The following is a 20,526-nucleotide window of genomic DNA, read 5'->3' on the forward strand; positions in this document are numbered from 1 at the left end:
TGCAGGAGGAAGTTACAGGCAAAGAGCTGGCGATGCATGCGCGGACCTGGGGATTTCCCCAAGTGCTTGGTCCTGGAAGAGGTGAAGAGAGGAAGGAGAGGTCAGCATGTTGAGGGGGTGTGCTGCTAGTCCGGGTCTGGAGAACTTCAACGGCCTTGGATCTTGGGTGTGGGGAAGGGCAAGGCACCAGGCCAGCACATGGGCCAGGAGCTTGGCACTTCGGTGGGTGAGCAGAGCACCGGACCAGCACATCACCCAATGGGCTTCCAAAGGCTGGGCTCAAGAACCCATGCGCTACTGGACACATGCACTGTGGACTGATTAGGGAAAAGGGCAAGAGGACTTGGGGGAGGGAAGGCCTCTGTGGGAGTGTGCTACAGGTGAGGAATGACTCCTCAGAGATTCCCAACAACAAGGCCACCGTACTTACAGGTAAGTGAGGGAACTAAGACATGGCAGTGTGGAGGGAAGAGGCTGGAGGACCTTTATGAGACAGACTGATGCACCAGCCCACATGGGTAGACCTGAGCTGGGCTCCTTAGCATGGAACATTGCTGACCACAACACACCAACCCACACAAAAGCTAGGGCTAGGGGTCTGTCTGGCAGGGCTGGTTCCTAGTACTTGAAAGTGAGTGCTGGGAAAAGGGACGGGTAATGTTAGGCTGGGCCATGACACTACCTAGCACACGAGGGAACCAGGTCCAGGGGTACATTCTGTGGAGGCTATGTGGGCCTAACACTATGGAATTACAAGTCCTACTGGTTAGCTTAAGAGCTCAGGAAAGTGATGAGCTGAGCCATAACCATGGAACCTGCCAACACTCACAGGTACTGGGGCTGGGAACAAGTTAGGCAAGTCTAGGCTGCAGCACCCACATGCGCACCCTAAAACAGGGCGTGGGCCAGGTCAAGCTGCAACATCAGCTCAGGACAGAGTAGGCAGGCTATGCCAGTTAAGGGCCTAGCACCCGTTGGAAAACATGAGATCTACCTACACAACAAGGTTTATAGCAGCACTGTTCTCCAATAATCAAAATATATAATCAACCAAGGTGTCATCACAAGATGAATAAAGAAAATGTAGCCTACACAGGAATATTATTCAGCTAATAAAGAATGAGAGATAGACACTGTAGCAAGCAAGTTAAGCCTTCACCTGTGAGACTGGCATCCTAAGAGAGAGTTGGTTTGTTTTCTGGCTGTTCACTTCTGAGCCAGTCCCCTTCTACTGCAGGTGGGAAAACAATAGAAGACAGCCTAAATACTTGGGTTCTGAGCACAAACTTGGGAGACCTGTTTGAAGTTCCCAGCTCCTTGATTCAACCTGGCCAGTCCCAGCCACTGTGGTTGATTTGAATGTGAATCATCAGATACAAAATATTCCTCCTTCGTTTTACTGCTGGGAGTGAAGCAGTCAATAGCTGGCGACATTCTTGCCTTGGTTAATGCCAAATCTGTGTTAATTATACCAGTATACCAGCATAGTTGCTTATTTTTCCCCTCTTATTTTAAAGATACATGGGGAAAGCAGGGAATTCCAAGCCAGAACATGCCACCCCAGTTCCCAGCCAAGGGAGTCTGGAGATGTATTGGAGTGGGAGCAGCTGAGGGCGTGTTTGACAGGGGAGGAATGATTTCTGGGGTCTTACACAGGGCAGGGCACTGCAATCACAGGTAGGCAAGGGAGCTGAGATGGAGTAGTATAGAGGGGGAAACCGGAGGGCATATCTGGGTCAGGCTGAGGTACCTGCCCATATGGAAGATGTATGCTGGGCTAAATAGCATAACCTGCCGCCCGCTGAAGCTTTCAAACACTGGGGCTGGGAGCCATGCCTGGCCGGGCTAGGATACAGTACCCGCCCGGCAGTGTCGGGACAGAGGTGGGCCATGTCAGGCCTGGGCCACAGCACCCACTAGTATGTAAGAGAACTGGACTGGGGGCAGATCTTGTAGGGGGAGATGTGGGCTCACCTCTTTGGGATTGCAGCACCCACTGGTTTAGTTGGACAGCTAGGGTGATAGTGGGTGGGGCCAGGCTGGACCATGCAACTCAATTGACAAGAACCCACCTGCATCTAAGTCTGCTGTGTTGGTGTCAGAGACTCATGCTCTTAGGTCATCTGCTGCTGCTCTTCCAGACACAGGGAACTGGATTGGAAGCCGAGCAACAGGAATTGAAACCACCACTTCGTTATCGGCATGCCAGTGTGACAGGCAATGTTTTTTACTTTCTGAATATACTTTAGCCAGTTTTTTCAGTAGACTCCTGATTCTCATATGAAAACTATTACATTATATGTTCTGAATTGGAAGATAAGGTCTCTGGTCTCATGGAATGCATTTATTTTTATTCGATAAAACAAATAATTGCAAGTGTTGTGAAATATTTCGGATGGTAAAGTTTATTTTTCTGGGCCTAATCCTCATCTCTGAACATCAGAAAAGTCTTCCCTGAAAAGCTGATGCTCAAACCGAGAACAAATTCAAAGTTGCGTAGATTCATTCAGGTTAAGGGGAAATGACAGACATACCAACTTAAGGGAAGTTTATAGAATTGAGATAGAACATTGGGGAGACCATAAATGTAGAGAGTGAGGAAGCGTTGTTGGAGGCTTAAGATTTTTTTGTTCGTATCCTTATATAGTGGATAGTCACTGGAAGGTTTTAGGTGAAGGAGCAGCACAAAACTTGTGTTGCAAAGGCAAATTCCCAAGTGCATTAGGGAGGAGAGTGGTAAAAAGGAGCAAAGAGGGAACCGAGTAGAGAGCTGTTGTCCTAATTTTGACTAGAACAGTCGGTATCCTGAACTGAGGTAATTAAGAGCAGAGATGGAGGAAAAATGGGTAGACCTAAGGTTTGCTTGGTAAGGTTTGGTTTCTTGCTTTAGGTCGTGAGGAAGCCAGAATAGTTAAAGATGTTTCACAGGTTTCGGAGAAGAGTCATCAAATGCGTAAGATGTTTTAAAATGGGAAAGGAGAACTGGAAGAGTATCACATTGAGTAAGATTGAGGTTAGTTCTAAATTTGTTGAGTTTGAGGGATTTCAGGAGAGGTTCAACTGACATGTTAGGAACTCAGGAAAAAGATCTAGGTTAGAAATTCAGATAAATTTAACAGTCACAGGTGTAAGTGATGTCATGGATGTCAGTGAAATTAGTTCCACAACAAATGAAAAAAGGATATAGGGCAGAGATTTGGAAATTTACAGCAATTAAAGGCTTAGTGATAAGACCTGCTAGAGATATGGTCTTGCCCGATGGGATGAGTTTGGACTTAGACATTTACGAACAGTGTTGTGTTGTGCTTTGTTTTTTTTCCCCCATGACTATTTGATTTGGGTATTTTTTCCCCTTCATTTTGAGCTTTTTTTTCTTTAAACATGAAAAAACTTCAGTTAACAATCACTAAACAGCTAAATGTGTCTGTGTACATTGGATATACATGGATTGTACTAATGAAAAGCAGTGAGGGCTTCTTCCCCATCATCATTCTGTTCGGAGCCTTTGGGTTGCTGTTTTCTATCCATTCATTAAATATATAATAGATTATTGTGAGCTGCGGTCACTCTATTGTGCTGTAGAGCACTGGCAATTATTTATTTATTCTTTGTCTAACTGTTTTGGTGCCTGTTATCCATCTTAGTCCATTTCTCTCCACCTTTTCCACCCTCTGTTGACTGCAATTCTACATTTAGATGGACCTTTATAAAATGTTATTTTCAACTTATCTGAAAGACACAGAAACATGCAGAAATCTTCCGTCTCCTGATTTACTTCCCGAAAGGTCCACAATAGTCAGGACTGGGCTTGGGTGAAACCAGGAGCTAGAATTCAGTCTGGTTCTTTTGTGTGAGTGGCACAGGTTCAAGTACTTCAGCTCTACCTTCTGCTGTCTTCACAGGGTGCAAATTAACAGGAAACTGTTTCAGAAGTTGGCATGGGAACTCTAAAACCAGGCATTATAGGAGAAGACGCCTGTGTCCCAGTGCTTGGCACAATGCTGGCCTTTTGACATTGATTTGTTTAAAAAAAAATTTTTTTTAAGATAATCCCATGTATGAGAGAGAGCACGTCATATTTATAAGTTAAAAAAAGGTCGACTTATGTATTTATTGTTGGAAAGGCAGATTTTTGCAGAGAGGGGAGAAAGATCTTCTGTCCGTTGGTTGACTTCCCAAGTGGCTGCAGCAGCCAGAGCTGAGCCTATCTGAAGCCAGGAGCTTCTTCCAGGTCTCCCACGCAGGTACAGGGTCCCTAGGCTTTGATCATTCTCTGCTGCTTTCTCAGGCCACAAGCAGGGGAGCTGGATGGGAAATGGAGTGGACAGGACAGGAACTGGAGCCTCTATGGGAACCTGGCATATGTAAAGCAAGGATTTAGCCACTGAGCCATCATGGTGGGCCCATATATTTAGGTTTCTGAATTTGACTTAAATAGCTCAAAATTATGTTCTCCAATTCCAACCATTTTAAAATGCTATAGCATTTTTTAACTGATTTATTTGAAAGGCAGAGTTATAGAGGAAGAAAGGAAAAGAAGCGAAGGAAAGCAGAAAGAAACAGAAACAGAAATTTTCCAACAGTGTTCACTCCCTGCAATAGCAAGAGATGGACCAGGCCAGAAGCCAGGAGCTTTTTCAATGTCTCCCATGTGGGCACATGAGCTAAGCACATGAGTCAACATCTGCCTTTCCCGGGCATATTAGCAGGGAGGTGGATCGGAAGTGGAGCAGCTGGGAGAGCAGAAACCTGTACCCCTATGGGATGCTGGCACCAAAGGCAGTGGTTTTACCTGCTATGTTGTAACTCCAGTCCCCAAATAACATTTTCATGGCTAGATATTCTGTGTGGATGTTTGTGTGCACAGGGTCACACATGCATCACGCATTTTCACTATCTGTCCATCTGTTGATATCTTTGCTGTTGTGAATAGTGTAGCTATAAGCATAGGAATGTAGGTGCATTTCTCTGATACATATATTTTTAAATTTTATTTTTGATGATATCTACATAGTTGATTAGAGTGGGAAGGGTCAAGGGTTAGAGGAAAGTAGGTGAGACCATTGTTTCTACATTCTTTTTTGGAATTCATGTATCTGGGGGAAGGGGGGAGGCAGGGGAAAAGCCACATCCAGCCTCTCAACCTCCTCCGTGTCCTGGGATGGGGGACAGCCACCTGATGTTATCCCAGAGTCCCTGATGTGGGGCATTCTCTCATCTGGTCATATGGTTTTCATAGTTCAGTGGTTCTGAAATGCTTCCAGATTTCGCTGCTCCCTCAGGATCCCCTGGCTGACATAGTCCCCATTAGAGACTCCATACGCCCAGATACTCACTGCCAAGTGCTTGGCTGGGGTCGTTAACCAATTTGATCTGCCCTCCTTCCTGTATTATGGTACCAGGTGTCCTCTGCAGGCTCCAATGGACTGCTATATCCTCCATGTGCTCCTGGGCGTGCTGTAACTGCTCTGTCTAAGCCACTAAGGAGACCGAGTTCTGACACTTGCACTCCACAGTCAGACCACAGATGCTGCGATTTTCCCCACAGTTGGAGTTCTGAGTCCAGTGGATCAGTTGTGGAATTCCCCATAGAAACCTTGTCTGGAAGTGTTTCTAGACCTGATTCCTGTGTGCTTGTCAGTACACGGTCCGGTTTAGTCCATCACCCACATCAGCCTATGCACACTGGTGGTTGCAGCTGCTGGGTCAGTTCTGTCTCCAGCCCTGTCGTGTATGTAAACCAATGGATGCTGTGGCCCACCCCGACCCTGCCTACCACACACTTGGCCTTCACAAATACCAGCAGGAGCTGCAGCCTAGCTGGAGTGACCCTCACTAATCTCCACCAGGCCTGGCCCCAGCCCTGGTTCTCATGCTTGCCAGTACATGTAGCAGACTGGCTATACATGGATCCAGTCTCTCCCACATCCCATTTATTTCCTGTACATGTCAATTGGGGTTGAAGCCTAGTTCAACCCAACCAACCCCACTCTCCAGCCCACACTCATGCCAGTGGGTGCCACTCTGTCTAGCCAGGAATACCAACAGCCTTCTCATAACTCTTAATTCATTTTGAATAATAGTATTTTGAACACTTCAAATGGAGACTAAAGGAAATTGGTTTCTCTTCTTTGTATAGGTCTTTGTTTTATATTGTTTCCCATTCATTCTCCCTAGATTTGTAGTTTTTGTTTTTAGAAATTAATGTTTGCAAGTTTTTAGAAAATAATTTTACTTGAGAAATGGAGACAGAGATCTTTCTTCTGCTGATTTACTCCCCAAATGCCTGCAACAGCCAGGACTGGACCAGACTGAAGCCAGGAGCCTCAAACCCCATCTGCATCCTCTATGAGGGTGGCAGAGATCCAAATACTTGAGTCACCATCTGCTGCTTCTCAGGATACATAATCAGGAAGCTGGTTCTGAACTAAACAAGCTGGGACTTGAGCCAGGCATGGCAAACAGAGACCCTAATTACTGGGCCAAACATCTGCCCCTGCTTAGATTTTTTAAGCACAGTCATGCAATCAACAGCTCACTGTTTCTTCTTTAAGTATGGATAACCTTGGTCAAGAGAAATGAGAAGTAAATTAGAATTTATGCATCCAGCACCTGGTATAGTAGGTTAAATCTTAGGCTGTGGCTCCAGCATCGTGTATGGGTAATTGTTCAAGTCTCAGCTCCTCCCACTTCTTTTTTCTTCTTTTTTTTAAGGATTTATTTATTTTTATTTGAAAGGCAGATACACAGAGAGCAGGAGAGTCAGATAGAAAGATCCTCCATCCACTGAATCACTCCCCAAGCGGCTGCAATACCTGCAGCTAAACCAATTCAAAGGCAGGAACTTCAGGGTCTCTTATTAAGGTGTCTGGTCCCAAAGCTTTGGGCCATCCTCTACTGCTATCCCAGGCCACACACAGGGAGCTGGGAGGGAAGTGGCGCAGTCGGGACGGGAACCAGAGCCCATACAAGGCGATGATTTTAGCCACTAGGTTATTGTACTGATCCCCAGCTCCTCCAATTCTAACCCAACTCCCCATTAATGCACCTGGAAAAGCAGTGGAAGATGGTTAAAGTCCTGAATGCTGTACCCATTTGGGAGATCTGGAAAAAAACTCCTGGCTTTAAACATTTTACTTATTTAAAAAATTGGAAGGGATGAAGAAAGGAAATTACAAAGCTGAAACACGGTGAAATAAGAAAACTCAATGTTGATTCAATAACATAACCACTCAAAAAAGTAAACTGAAGAAGCTTTTGACCAGAAAACTCCTGATTATAGACTTTCATGGGATACTTTTTAAAAAATTTGTTTATTTAAAAAGAAGAGGAAGGAAGGAATAAGAAGGGGAGGGGAGGGGTAAAGAAGAGAAGAGGAGAGGGGAGAAGAGGAAAAGGAAAGAAAGGAGGGGGAGGTGAAGAGAAGAAAGGGGAGGAGAGAAAACAGGAGACAGAGAAAACAGAAAGAGGGGTCTTCCTTTCACAGGTTTATTCCCCAAATTGCTGCAATGGGAATAGCAGGGCCAGGCCTGGAAGCCTGGATCCAGGAGCCAGGACTTGTGGAACTCCTCTAACTAGGCTGCAGCTCCCACTGGGGAGCACAAGAACCTTGGCTGGGGGGCAAGCCAGGCCAGGCAGAACTTGGCTAGGCTCATGGGACCAGCTAACACACATGAGAGCCAGGACAGCATATGGTCAATGCCCAGCTAGGCTAGGATGCAATACTCACAAGAGCTGAGCCTGCAGGAGGGCCATACAAGCCTGGGTTGAATTCCCCAAATGCACACACAAGACCCAAGGTGGGTTACGGGCCTGATAAGGAACCTCTGGAGACTTCCCTGCTAGCCTGCAGCTTCCACTGGTAAGTATGATCTAGCACAGCTGGCAGACCAGTCTGGGCAAGGCTGCAAAAACTACTGGCCTATGTGAGGACTGCTTCTGGGGGTGGGCCAGACTGGGATAGGCTCCAGCACCTACTGTCTCTCGCTAGGGCCAAAAGGGGTGTGGCACAGTGGGACAAGACAGGCAAGGCTGCAGCACCTGCTGAGTCACATTAGAGCCAGGTTTGCGGATGGGCCAGGCTGTGATAGGCCATAGCACCCACGAGTGAGAGCCACAATGGGTGCAGACCAGATGGGCTAAGTTGCAGAATCCCCAGTTAGTGCCAGAACTGGGGGCTGGCCAGGCCAGGTTTGAATCAACACCTGCCAGATCACACGAGTGCTGGTGCTGGAGTGGGTCAGGCTGGGTTAAGCTGCTGCATTTGTCAGCAACAGCTGGAACTGGGGGCAGGCCAGCCTAAGCCAGGCTATAGTACCTGCTGCTGAATGCCAAGACTGGGGGCAGGCCATTTTAGATAGGGCTACTGCACCCACTGGCACACACTGGACCCAGGGCTGGGAGCAGGTTTGATGGGGTAACTTTGGGGACTCCCTTACTGGACCACTGTTTTCACTGATCAGCATGAAAGCTGGGACTGGGGGAGGCCTGGCTGGGCTGGGCTAGCCTGCTCCACCCCTTGAAACATACAAGAGCCAGAATGGAATGGATAAAAGCCAGCCAAGTCATATCAGGATGGACCACAATACCCTCTGGGTTTGGGCAAGATTTGGAGCTAGCAGCATGCCTATGGACTATGGGCACACTCCCGCAAAGCTATACCTATTGTTGGTGAGCACAAGAACCAGGGCTGGGCACCAGCCAAGCTGGACAAGGCAGTGGCACCTGCTGGCATACATGAGGGCCAGTTCTGGGAGCAGGTTGGGCTGAGCTGAGCCACAGCATTATGGGTATGCACAAGAGCTGGATTGTGGGCTGGGCCTAGGTAGGCTGCAGCAGAGGCTAGTGTGTACAAAAATGGGGACTAGAGGTGGTCCTGGTGGTCACCCTGTCTAAGCCATGGTACCGAATGGTATACATAAGGACCAGCTCTGTGACAGGCTGGCTGGGCTGGACCACAGCACCCAGAGGTTTATGTGAGTCAGGGCTGGGGAAGTCTGACCAGGCAGTTGAAACCACCAGTATATGCACTGGCTGCATGCAGGTGATAGACACCTGATCCTGCACTGGTTGGCACAGAGAAGAGTCAAATCTGAGGTCACCCAGGCAAGGTTTCTTGGGGGACTCCTGACTGAACCACCGGCCATAGGGAAAGTCACAGGATGGAGTGCACAAGTCAGAACTTGGCCTCCTCAGTTTTTTATGCCTGTGCAGTGGATAGCATGTGTGGATGCACACAGGCAACATGACAGACAGCTCATGTAGACCAGCAGGGGACATCAGCTGCCCCATCAGAGGACAGAAAGTAGAACAGGTTGAACCATTCTGCTGGCCAAGCTTTGCAGCATATTTCTGGGTTTGTGGATCACTAAGGTAGACTTTGTCAGTCAATAGACCTTGGAAAGATTTTCTCAACTCTGGAGCAATGAAATGAACAACTGCCAGAACTATCAACACCACTCAAATAACAACCTCAGAACACTTTTCCCCAAACAGGAGTCTCTAGGGAGTCATCAGTGGATCATCCCACACTCCCGAGTGCTGATGTGGTTTGGCAGGAAGGAGCGGCTGTATCCCCCTTCTTCTCCTGCAGACATGAGAGCCAGACAGGATGTGAGAAAAACAAAACACTGAAACATGTGCTCTACCCATCTTCTTTAATACCTCAGAGACCCAAACAGGTGTGCATCCCTCTCAACTATGTAAAAATATTAAAAAGAAAGTAAAATATAGAATGTGTGTACCAGTTTTCTGAAACAGTGTTCTGTCAAACTTGGTCAATTTTAATAATGATATACTATAGTTTAAATGACTTGAGTCTATTTTAAAATTTATGTAAAATAAACACCATTTCACTTAATAAATACAGATCACCTCTTATTTCCCTCAACAATTTTCTAATGATACCCTCTTTCCTTGTACTCTCACAGCTTATTCTCTATACCATTATCTTTAGAACCCTATCACATTACTCAAACTTTCATTTTCAACTCTACCTCCCTTAATTTTCATATATAATTTCCCATATGATAGGCATTTATGTGGCTTATATACAGTAGGCGTGCCCAATTCCTCAACTATTCATAGCACAGAACTCTGTATTTCTCCATTAACTAGCTTTTTAGATAGCAATACAACCACTTGTTTATAGTGTATCTTCCTCACCCAATAAAGGTTATAAGCTCCCTTAGGATTCTGTGCGAACCTTCTTCATTTCACAAGATTGGACAACAGCAGCCTCAAACTGAGTCAGAGAGGGACAGCAGGAGTGCACAGACAACAGACCTCATGCAGATTCCTGATGTAGACTCAACTCCAATGGCATATGCAAGTACATGCTGATTTAAGTCCACTTGGCACCACCCTCCAGAACCTCAGTTCATGCGAGCATGGAGATCAAATCATATTCAGGTGCAAGTGGGCCAAGAATCACAAAAACTATACAAAAAAGTGTTGGGCAAGCTGCAGAGAAAGGCCATGGCTGCAGGCACCTGGATGGCAGGCCCATCTCTCATCAGAGCCTGAATAGGAAGAGCCACAGATTGCTACTATGTAGACTATAGCTGTTTCTGGCAACTTTTCAACATTGAAGTTCAAAGCCAAGTAACCTGAGTTCACCTGAACCCCTGAGCTAAACGGTGACAAGTGATGAGAACACAGCCGTTTCCTTATTAAGTTTGCAGCATTTTTGCTTTCCTGTTTTATGTCATCTGTCTGGCATAAATGGTTTATAACCAATGATATAGACCCATGAAACCCTGATTGATTAAGTCACTTACTCAAATTTCAATCATTTCAACTCCGTAGATACTATGTTTTAGCACTGAACAATCAAAACCTATCAAACCAGATTTATCAAACCCTGACAAAAGGTATCTATAATGCCCAGTGGAAAAGCCAGAAAACAGCTTAAACGAAATCACTACTATTTACTAAAAATGATGCTATGCTTCATGGGTCAAATTTTATGTTTCTTCTACTGAAACATTCTGTACAATCATTTCTCACACTAAATCAGTCAGTTAAGACAGAGTGGCTAAGAACATGAGCACTGAAATTACCAAATCTGTGCCAATTTTTTTCCCTTTTTAAACATTTTGTATACTTGGGCCTGGCATGATAGCATAGCAGTTAAAGTCCTAGCCTTGAATGAACCAAGATCCCAAATGGGCGCCAGTTCTAATCCTGGCAGCTCCACTTCCCATCCAGCTCCCTGCTTGTGGCCAGGAAAGCAGTCGAGGATGGTCCAAAGCTTTGGGATCCTGCACCCGTGTGGGAGACCCAGAAGAGCTCCTGGCTCCTGGCTTTGGATTTGCTCAGCTCCAGCTGTTGCAGCCACTTGGGGAATGAATCATTGGATGGAAGATCTTCCTCTCCATCTCTCCTCCTCTCTGTATATCTGCCTTTCCGATAAACATAAATCTTTTTAAAAATTTTTTTGTTTATTTATTTAAAAAGTTTACTTTTTAAAAAGTCTTCCCCTGCAAAAAAGGCAGGAGAAGGGTGAGAAGAGAAGAACCCTCTATTTATCACTTCACTCCCCAGATGGTTGCAATGGCCAAAGATGGGGTGATCTGAAGCCAGGAGCATCTTTCATGTGTTCCTCATGGGTAAATACATCCTCCACTGCTTACCCAGGACCTAGACTAGAAATGGAGTGGTGAGTGGTCAGGTCTCAAATTAGCATCTAGATGGGATGCTAACAGCAGCTTTACTTGCTATGCCACAATGCAGGCCCCAGTCCTATAATCAATTCTTGATTTTACCGTTCTTTAGCCAAGAATGTCTGGCAAGTTGCTTAACTTTTGTGGGCTTCAGTATTCTTGCCTTAAAGTTCTGGCTTAATAATATTATCTCATTAATAAAGCTGCTGTGTGGTCTAAAGCAAGAATATAAAGTACTTAGTATAATGTCTGGCACATAGAAAATAATCAAAGCAACTCTTACCTGACTACAGAGGTAAAACCTACTGAAACAAGAACTCTGAACAAAATTTTGAGTTCTGTAACACTGCCATTAATAAAGCATATGAGAAAAGAAGTAATGTACAAGTTGAAAAAAGCTGGCAATACCAACTGGAAAAGGGAAAAACAAAGTCCAATAAGAAAACAGATGCAAAGAATTCCAAGTGTTTAGTTTGGCCAGTGGCTCAAAAGGATAGAAAAATGAGCATGTAAGAAGAAGCAAAAAAGTAAATATTTTTAGAAAAAAAAAAAAGGTAAAATGGGCAAGCATTGTGGAGCAGAAGGTTGCACTGCTGCTGTGACGCAGCACTGACTTAACTCCAGCTGCTCCATTTCCAATCCAATGTCCAGCTAATGCTCCTGGGGAAGCAGCAGAAGACAGCTCAGATATATAGGTCCCTGTCCCATATGTGGGAAACCTGGATGGAGTTCTAGTCTTCCTGCTTTGGTCTGGCCCAGCCCTGGTAGTTGTAGCCATCAGGGGAGCAAATCAGCAGATGTAAAATCTCTGTCTTTCCTTCTATCTCTAATTCTAGCTTTCAAAAAAACATATACAAATGAAAGCCTAGGACCAATATTTACATTTTCACTCAAATTGTGTTTATTGAAGCTCACTTACAAAATAGAATAACAGTATGTGGAAAATGGAAGAGTAGAAAAAAATTCAATGAGGCACAGTCCACTCCCTTGAAATGATTATCTGGCATAGTGCACAGCACACCACCAGCATCAAATGGTAAGTCGGCAAATGCCTAATAAATTTAGTTAAGCGAAAAGAACACAACACAGAAAGTGTTGAGAAGGCAGGCTTAAGAGAAACTATTTCATGGTGGACTTAATCCTTTCTCTTCTTCCAAGTTTGTGAGTGGACACATGGAGCACACAACTAGGCAATTCCTATGTCAGAAAATATACTTAATACAGCAACGAACAAAAAAGTAAATTCAATTATTTGTTGTATAACTTAGTAGTTAACATCATGGGGCTCTTTCAAAAAGTGGTTGACCTCAGGGATGAGGTAAAGAAGGTACAGGAATCCTGAATGTGTCTTCTGGTGCCAAAAAGTAATAAAATGCCAAACAAAAGGATTGAGCCAACCAAGAGGAAATCATAACAGCCAAAGAGGTGACAATCTGAATGACAACGACAGCACAAAGAACCAAGTAAATGTTACCCACAAGTATGAATAAACACAAATGACTGAATAAAAGAGAACAAAGGATATCAATGAACAAATGTAGAAGAAAGTAATAGAACTCACTATCAGAAAACAACAAAGATTGCAACAATTATGACCTACCAATGAATGCAAAATAGGCCAAAGTTTAAGAAGAAACTAAGTATCTTCCCAAAATTTGCTATTTACACAGTCACATTCATTTTATATTAGAGAAATTGGACAGATATCACTCTAATTTTAAAAAAAGTTAATACTACCAAGACTATGAAACACTGACATCATGATAGGACATGTAGAGAAGGGCACCTCACCTCTGTATTACTCTTCACCAAAAATGCATTCCCCAATCTATTGAGGAAAAAATATCAAATTCTGATATCAAATATCTGAGGGAAATTCTACAAAATATGATTAATACTCTTCTAAAGTGCCATGGTCATAAAAGTAAAGATTAAGGAACCTACAGATTGGAGGCAACAGAACAACCAAATGCAGCATGAGATTCGGGATTGCCTCTTAGAACACAAAAGAACACCTGTAGAGAAACTGACCAAACATAATTTTTTTCTTAGTTAACAGTACTGTCTGGTCAACAGTATTGTACCAACAATTATTTCTCATTTTTTAATAACTCCTAACTATGCTTATACAAACTGTTAGCACTAGAGAAAGCTGATGAAGCATATAAAGGCATGTCAGGAAACTTTACAAATAATTCAATAAAAAGATAAAGTTTTTTTAATCTATACAAGTTTTTCGTAACGTTTTCCACTGAACTTTTTGGAGACTCCTCATTTATTGGAATCTTAATTATGCCCTACTTTTGTTACCTCTTGTACAAAGTAAAAATTCTTTAAAAGGGTTTTCAAAAAAAAAAAAAAGAAAAACTTCGATGATAAATACAGAAATAGCTGCAATACTATGTTGCTATTTTTAAAATTTAGACACACTATCAATCTGCCTGATCTCCAAGGTAAACCATTTCAGTGAATCCCGCATTATCTCTGCATTTACTGAATATTACATCACTCACTCCCATAACACAGGGTTCTAACAAACTAAGACTACCAAAAATTAGCTATTCCCCTAAATCACAAACATTTAATTCACATTCTGACATCTTAAAAATGACTAGCAGTTAAAATTTCATATGCAAAGATGTGCACCTCCATAGAGTTTTCTTTTCGACAGAAGTCAACATAATGCCATTGCTTATTGCATAAAAATTTCAAAATACTTACCTTCCAACCGCTGCCAGCCTCTCTATAATATGGGAAGTTATCACAAATCCACTGGTAAATCTCACTTAAAGTCATCTTCTTTTTGGGTGAGCTATTGATTGCAAACGTAATAAGGCTGGCGTAACTGTATGGAGGTTTCCCATCTTTGTGCTGTTGGACTTCCTCCTGGTCCAGAGTTGTATTTGGGTCAAGGAGTGCATTCTTCTTAGAAATTCCCGTGCCATGTGCATTTTGGGTAGCATCCGATTTCTGAATGGCCGCTCTCATGGTGAGCTGTGGTAACCAGTCCATAGATGTTAGGCTGCTCTCCAGTTCAGATGTCATCCTGAAGGTAAACAGACTCCTTAGTACTAAGCAAAGAACCCCTACTTCTCAAAATATCCAATATTCACAAATCTACAAGTTCCAGAGTGAAGAAAAGCCTGAGTTAAATATGGAGGAAAGACAGCCCATTATTACCTAAACCAAGTATTTAAGGAATTAACATTTCGATCTTTCTTCTTAAAATATCCTCTCCAAAGCATAATAACTTGGTTTTAAAATGTTTAGAATACAGAACACAAAGCGATTCTGATGCCAATCCATATCTGCAATGGAATCTTGTTATGAAAGCTAAGACTGCAACCCAGTGCTTTCCTCACCAACACAAGTCTTACTTTACATTGACATTTCTTTAACACAAATTTTAGAGGTTATAGAAATAAAGGAATATCGAAAAGGTGAAGATAAGAGGTTAGATAATTGAGAAAAGCACACAGGAAAGAAAGGTCATGTTGAGCAGGTGGGAGGTAGGAAAAATAAAGCAGAGTAGACAAGAATAGCTAGGAGGCAAGCTGGCTGGGGGAGTTGCCTGCAAGGAGGAATGCAGAGTCAAGGACATCAATGAGAAAGAGAAAAGGATAGGCAGAAATTAAACAGTTACTTTTTTTAAGCAGTAGGTTCATAAAAACTAAAGATCTAGCAGTATGGGATATAAGACATTACAGAAAGGCAGCATTAAAATCAAAAGATCAAGGCCAGGCCTGAGCAATTTAGACTCTGTAATGTTCATCTCTCCAAGATTCAAAAAGTTATGTAATTACCACTCAAAAGAAAGAAAACAAACTCTGCCAGATTAACACATACTCTGAGAAAGTGGTGAAGCTGCCCTAAGAATTGAAGGTAACAGTACAGAAATGAAGGCTAAACTGCACACTGAAAGCCATTCTATCCTAGCCTCAAAGTAACAGAAATAGTGACCCTGACAAGCAGGAAAGAATGAAAAGATTTAAAGTGACAAAAAGAAAAGAAAAAGAAAGGAAAATAAAGTAATGTAAGACACCACAGCCAGAAGAAAACAGTAGCAAAGAAAACCCCACACAGGCCCCTCAGGCCAAATGATTCCTGCCAAAAGCAAACTGGGTATACCATGCAAGCTCTGAACCTCCTGTAAGTCAGAAGAGAACTGATGAAGAGCATCAGCATTTAAGTCAGGAAACCCGAGTTCAAATACTGCCTTCTTGTACCAGATGTGACTGCAGCAGCCAACCAGCACACGTGAGAACCAGGAAGGGAGGGGGCAGAGCCGGCAGGGAAGTAAGGGGTGGTTCCCTTGCTGGACAGCTACTCCCACTGGAGAGCGTGGGCTGGGATGGGGACAGACCAGACCAAGCAGGGCTACAACACCTGTCGCCTCATGCGGACCAGATCAGGGAAAAGCCAGGCTGGGCAGATTATTCCTGCTGGTGCAAACAAAAGTAGAGTAGGTGAGGGTTGTTTGGGCTTAGCCACAGCATCAGCTGGCAGAAGCTGTCACTGGGGGCTAATTCTGTCAAGTCAAACCACAGAACTACCTGGAGAGTGCATAATCCGGGAGTGGGAGAAGCCTGGGAGGGAAATAGTGGGCTCCTCCCTCTTGGGTTACCACTTCCACGGGAGGGCACGAAAACTAGGACAGGGGCTGGGGTGGTTAGACAGATACCCAACAGCATCTGTGTGGGCTGCATAGTGGAGCTGGTAAGATGGAACAAAGCTTTAATACCCATTGACTTGTATGAGAGCCAAATGGGTTGTAGGAAAGACTGGACTCCTGCTATACATACTGGCAAACCAGGGTAGGGGGCAGGCCTGGTGGGGGTTATTGTGGGTTGTTTCAACTAGGCTGCAGCTCCCACTGGTTTATGCGAGGGCCGAGTATGTGCTGGGCAGAACCAGGCTGGACTGCAACACCCATTGGTTCCAGTGGAACTCGGGGCTGAAAACAGAACCAACCCACCAACTGCAACCACCAGCTGATCAGGGTGATGGACTGTGCCGGGCCCTGTACTTGCTAGTACATACAAGAATCTGGTCTGAGAACACCTCAGACAAAGTTTCTTTGGGGATCTCCCCTAATCGAAATGCTGGACTCAGAACCCTAACCAAGAAAAGACAGAAGACAGAACAGGTCAATCAACCATCTCAGCTATATGTTGGCAGCAAAATATGGGACAAATGGAGACTCTATGATGGACTATGTCAATCAGTGGATTCTTCAACGACCTCATCGTGCTTGGAGTGGCGAGACTGGCAGCGATTCATAACTGGTGAACTATCAAAACCACTTGAGCAAGGACCTTGGAGCAAGCCCTACATCCGGGACCTGGGGAGGGTGGGAAACTGGATGGGCCTTCTCCCTTAATACCCCCCTTTGAACAGGAAGGAAACAATATGGGAATAATAGTCTTACCCACTTTCCTACAGCCCTTGAACCTTTTTACCCTAATTAACTGTGTAAAGATTGTCAAAAAATAATTTAAAACATAAATAAATTAAAAAAAAAATACTGCCTTCTAGCACTCACTAGCTCCAGAGCTGTGTCAGTCAGCTCTAAACAAGGAACAGTAACAGTACCTAAAACATCACTTTGAAAACTAAATATGGTCATATATATTGCAATCCAAAAAAAATCAGTAAGTGTTAGTTAATAATATTAGTCTAAAAGTATCTCAGGTGGAGAATAACTCACTATAATGTAAACCATGTTAAGAAATAACTATTATAAATAGTTATGAATCAGTCATATGAGGATTCTATCTGTACGGCCAGCATTATTGTCATGTTTTTCTGATACTCTGATCACAATTTACCTGTCTCATTTTCTCAAATCCCTGCCACATCATGGGCATACATCTCTCTGAAACTGGAATTTTAAATTTCTTTATATAGCATCTTCTGAGGTTTATGAGTGCTGGGAGGTGATAACAACTTACTATGCTGCTCTACAATCTCTACCTGAAATATCTGTTTCCTACATGAAACCAAGCTGAATACAACAGGATCATTTAAAAGATCACACAATGTTAAGAACAAGAGGGAAAGCACCCTAGATATTAACCCCTTCCATTGAAAAATTAAGATGCATTTAAGTTACAGGCTCACCCAGTATAAAGACAAAAACAAAAACAGAACCTAGATTTCTTGAGGTGCATGCAATTCAGTAGGTTTTCTACACCACGTGGACTACAAAATGAGGATAATTAAAAGAGCAGCTACTTCACTGATATAAAGTACCCAAACAATGCTAGTAGTAGATGCTATTATTCATATTTCATTCAATAAGTTTTAGTATTGACATACCATGTTGTCATCCTATTCGCCTCAACAAAGTCTCCACCGAGCACAGCTTTATTTTTTTTTTCAAATTCCTAGCATAGCCAGTTAAACACATTTTCAAAGGTAACAGAAAAGCATGTTCCAAACTGGAATATAATTGTTATTACAGATGTCCTTTATTGAAAACTATTTTTTACTTCTGTTCCCTTCAGAGCCAACTGTGAAGTTCTCAATATTATAACGTAAACGTACAATAGCTAGGCATTTGACCTAGTGGTTAGGACAGTCACATCCCACAACAGAGGGCTTACGTTCAATACCTCCCTCCAGCCTGTGATTCCAGTTCCTGCTAAACCAAACCCTCAGAGGCATGGCAGTGGCTTAAATAACTGTGCTCCCAAGGCCTACAGGACCATTCTCACACCCTCCTGACCCTGACCACCAGCTACTACAGGCATCTGGGAACTGAATGAGCAAATGGGAGTTCTGTCTGCCTCTCTCTGTTGGCTATTTCTCTTTCAAATTTTAAAAATCACTTAAAAATAAACATATAACAATTAGGTATTTAAAAATTGTTACAACATATTTAACACGTGCCCAGAGCTATGCTCAGGTAAAAGAAAAAAATACATACAGGAAGCATGATAAAATCCCTGTCCTCCAGCAACTTGGAGTACCATTATGAAGATCAGACAACAAGTAACTCAATGGAAGGGCAAAGCTAAACTCAGTACTGTGAAGGCAGAGGAGAAAGAGAAATAGCACGGACTGCAGCCTAGGGAGAGGGAGAAAGGTGTACTTCAGCTAAGTCCTAGAGGGAGCTAAGATCTAAACAGGCTGGGAAGAAAGGAGTCCCTAGTCTTCAAAAATATATAAAAAATATATACCATTGTTGTGCCTATATTCATAAGTATTTTAAGTAGTCTATAAAACATTTCTAAAATCTGAACCCTAAAAAAGTGGAGCCTCTGCTTTGTGCATAATTTATTAAAGTTACACTCTTGGTAGTGAAGCAGAAAGTACCTCTTCTGTTGGTGCTTGGGCTGGTGGTTACAGTGATTATACATTAAACTTGGAGAACAAAAAGATGACCATTAGATTTGGCCAGATCACCAGTAACTTTAGAAAGAAACCTATTAGCGGATAGTGATGACAGAAACTCACTTGTAGAAGAAAACAGATGACGGTAAGTATAAAAACAGCACAGGAAGCTCTGAGCAATATGGTTATGGAAATCTGGTTAAAAAATGTCGGGCCCGCCATCCTCACTTCATTTCAAAGCTTCTTAGCTGGTCTCCACGACTGGCTTCTCGCCCCCTCTCCCATCTAATCACCTCCAGCCCACAGATACTCCAGAAAAACCAAGGCTGTTTTCACATTAGGAAGCCGCAACACTTTCAATGGCTCTTTTATCTTCTATTACAAAATTGAAACTTATTTTCCACTACCTTAGCTTTATCTTTGATTAATTCCTTTGTAACTGAAACAGCAACTGTAACCTTAGTTTGGCATTAAACATGCTACTTCATGTGCATAATTATATCATTTCTATCTCAACCCCATCCCACTAAGAATAGTGACCAGGAGACAGCATTGTAGCTCAGTGGGCTAAATCGTCATTTGGGACACTCAAACCCCATACCAAAGTGCTTGCCTCAAGTCTCACCTTCTCTATTTCCAATCAAATTTGCTTCTAATGCATCTGGGAGGCAGCAGCGATAGCCACCCTTACTTATGACCTGGATGGAGTCTCTACCTTCCAACCACAGCTGGTGTAAACATTTCAGGGATGGAATGTACACATTCAGTGGAAGGAAGATCAATCTCCCTCTCTCTCTGGGTGGGTGGGTGGGTGAGTGGGGCAGAGATAGGTAAGTAGGTAGGTAGGTAGGGGTGTGTGTGTGTGTGTATTACTGTTAGTATGCCTTTCAAATACATACACCTTAAAAAATAATAATAAAGAACACTGGTGGGCTTCAGGATGGCTTCAGGTAGCGCCAGGTTGATCCCACTGTGCTTCTGGGATCTGAATCAATCCTAAAGAGTCCCAATGACAGTAACTCTTACTTTGAAGAACTTGTAATCACTGAACAATGCTGAGCGCTGAACACCAGTTCATGCAAAAGCTAAGGCTCGGGGCTTGTCCAGCAGTGTATCCTTTTACCTGACATGATGATGGATCAGGAGACTGGTCACATTAGGCAGGGCCATAACATTAACTAGCACTCGAGAACCATATCCGGGGGTAGATTCTGTGTGGGATGTGTGGCTACACCCTGTGGAAAGTCTAGCCCCACTGGTTAGCTCAAGAGTTTGGATGGTGATAAGACTAAGCTAGGTGTGACCAAGGAGCCTACCATCAATCACAGGTAAAGGAACCCACAACAGTCTGGACTGGTCAAGGCAGCAGCACCCAAAAGTGCATCCTGCATAGGGTGTGGGGTGGGCCAGGCTGCAACATTCACCAGCTCATACACGGCCAAATGGAAGGCCAGACTGCGCCAGGCACTGGCCTAAAACCCATTGGCATGTATGAGAACTGGGTCTGGGAGGGAATCAAGTGGAGGAA

The 20,526-nt window shown here is 43.6% G+C and overlaps 1 protein-coding gene across 3 annotated transcripts in view; it reads right to left on the reverse strand.

Moving 5' to 3' along the window:
- Positions 1–20,526, reverse strand: part of FOXJ3 (forkhead box J3) — a 134,272-nt gene that overhangs the window by 70,141 nt on the left and 43,605 nt on the right. For all 3 annotated transcript variants that reach the window (XM_058679716.1, XM_058679720.1, XM_058679710.1), the window contains exon 3: positions 14,385–14,709. In XM_058679716.1, the coding sequence (XP_058535699.1) occupies positions 14,385–14,709 (325 nt within the window). The remainder of the gene's footprint in view (positions 1–14,384; positions 14,710–20,526) is intronic.

The sequence above is a fragment of the Ochotona princeps genome, chromosome 2 (assembly GCF_030435755.1).
Source record: "Ochotona princeps isolate mOchPri1 chromosome 2, mOchPri1.hap1, whole genome shotgun sequence".
Classification (NCBI taxonomy): Eukaryota; Metazoa; Chordata; class Mammalia; order Lagomorpha; family Ochotonidae; genus Ochotona; species Ochotona princeps.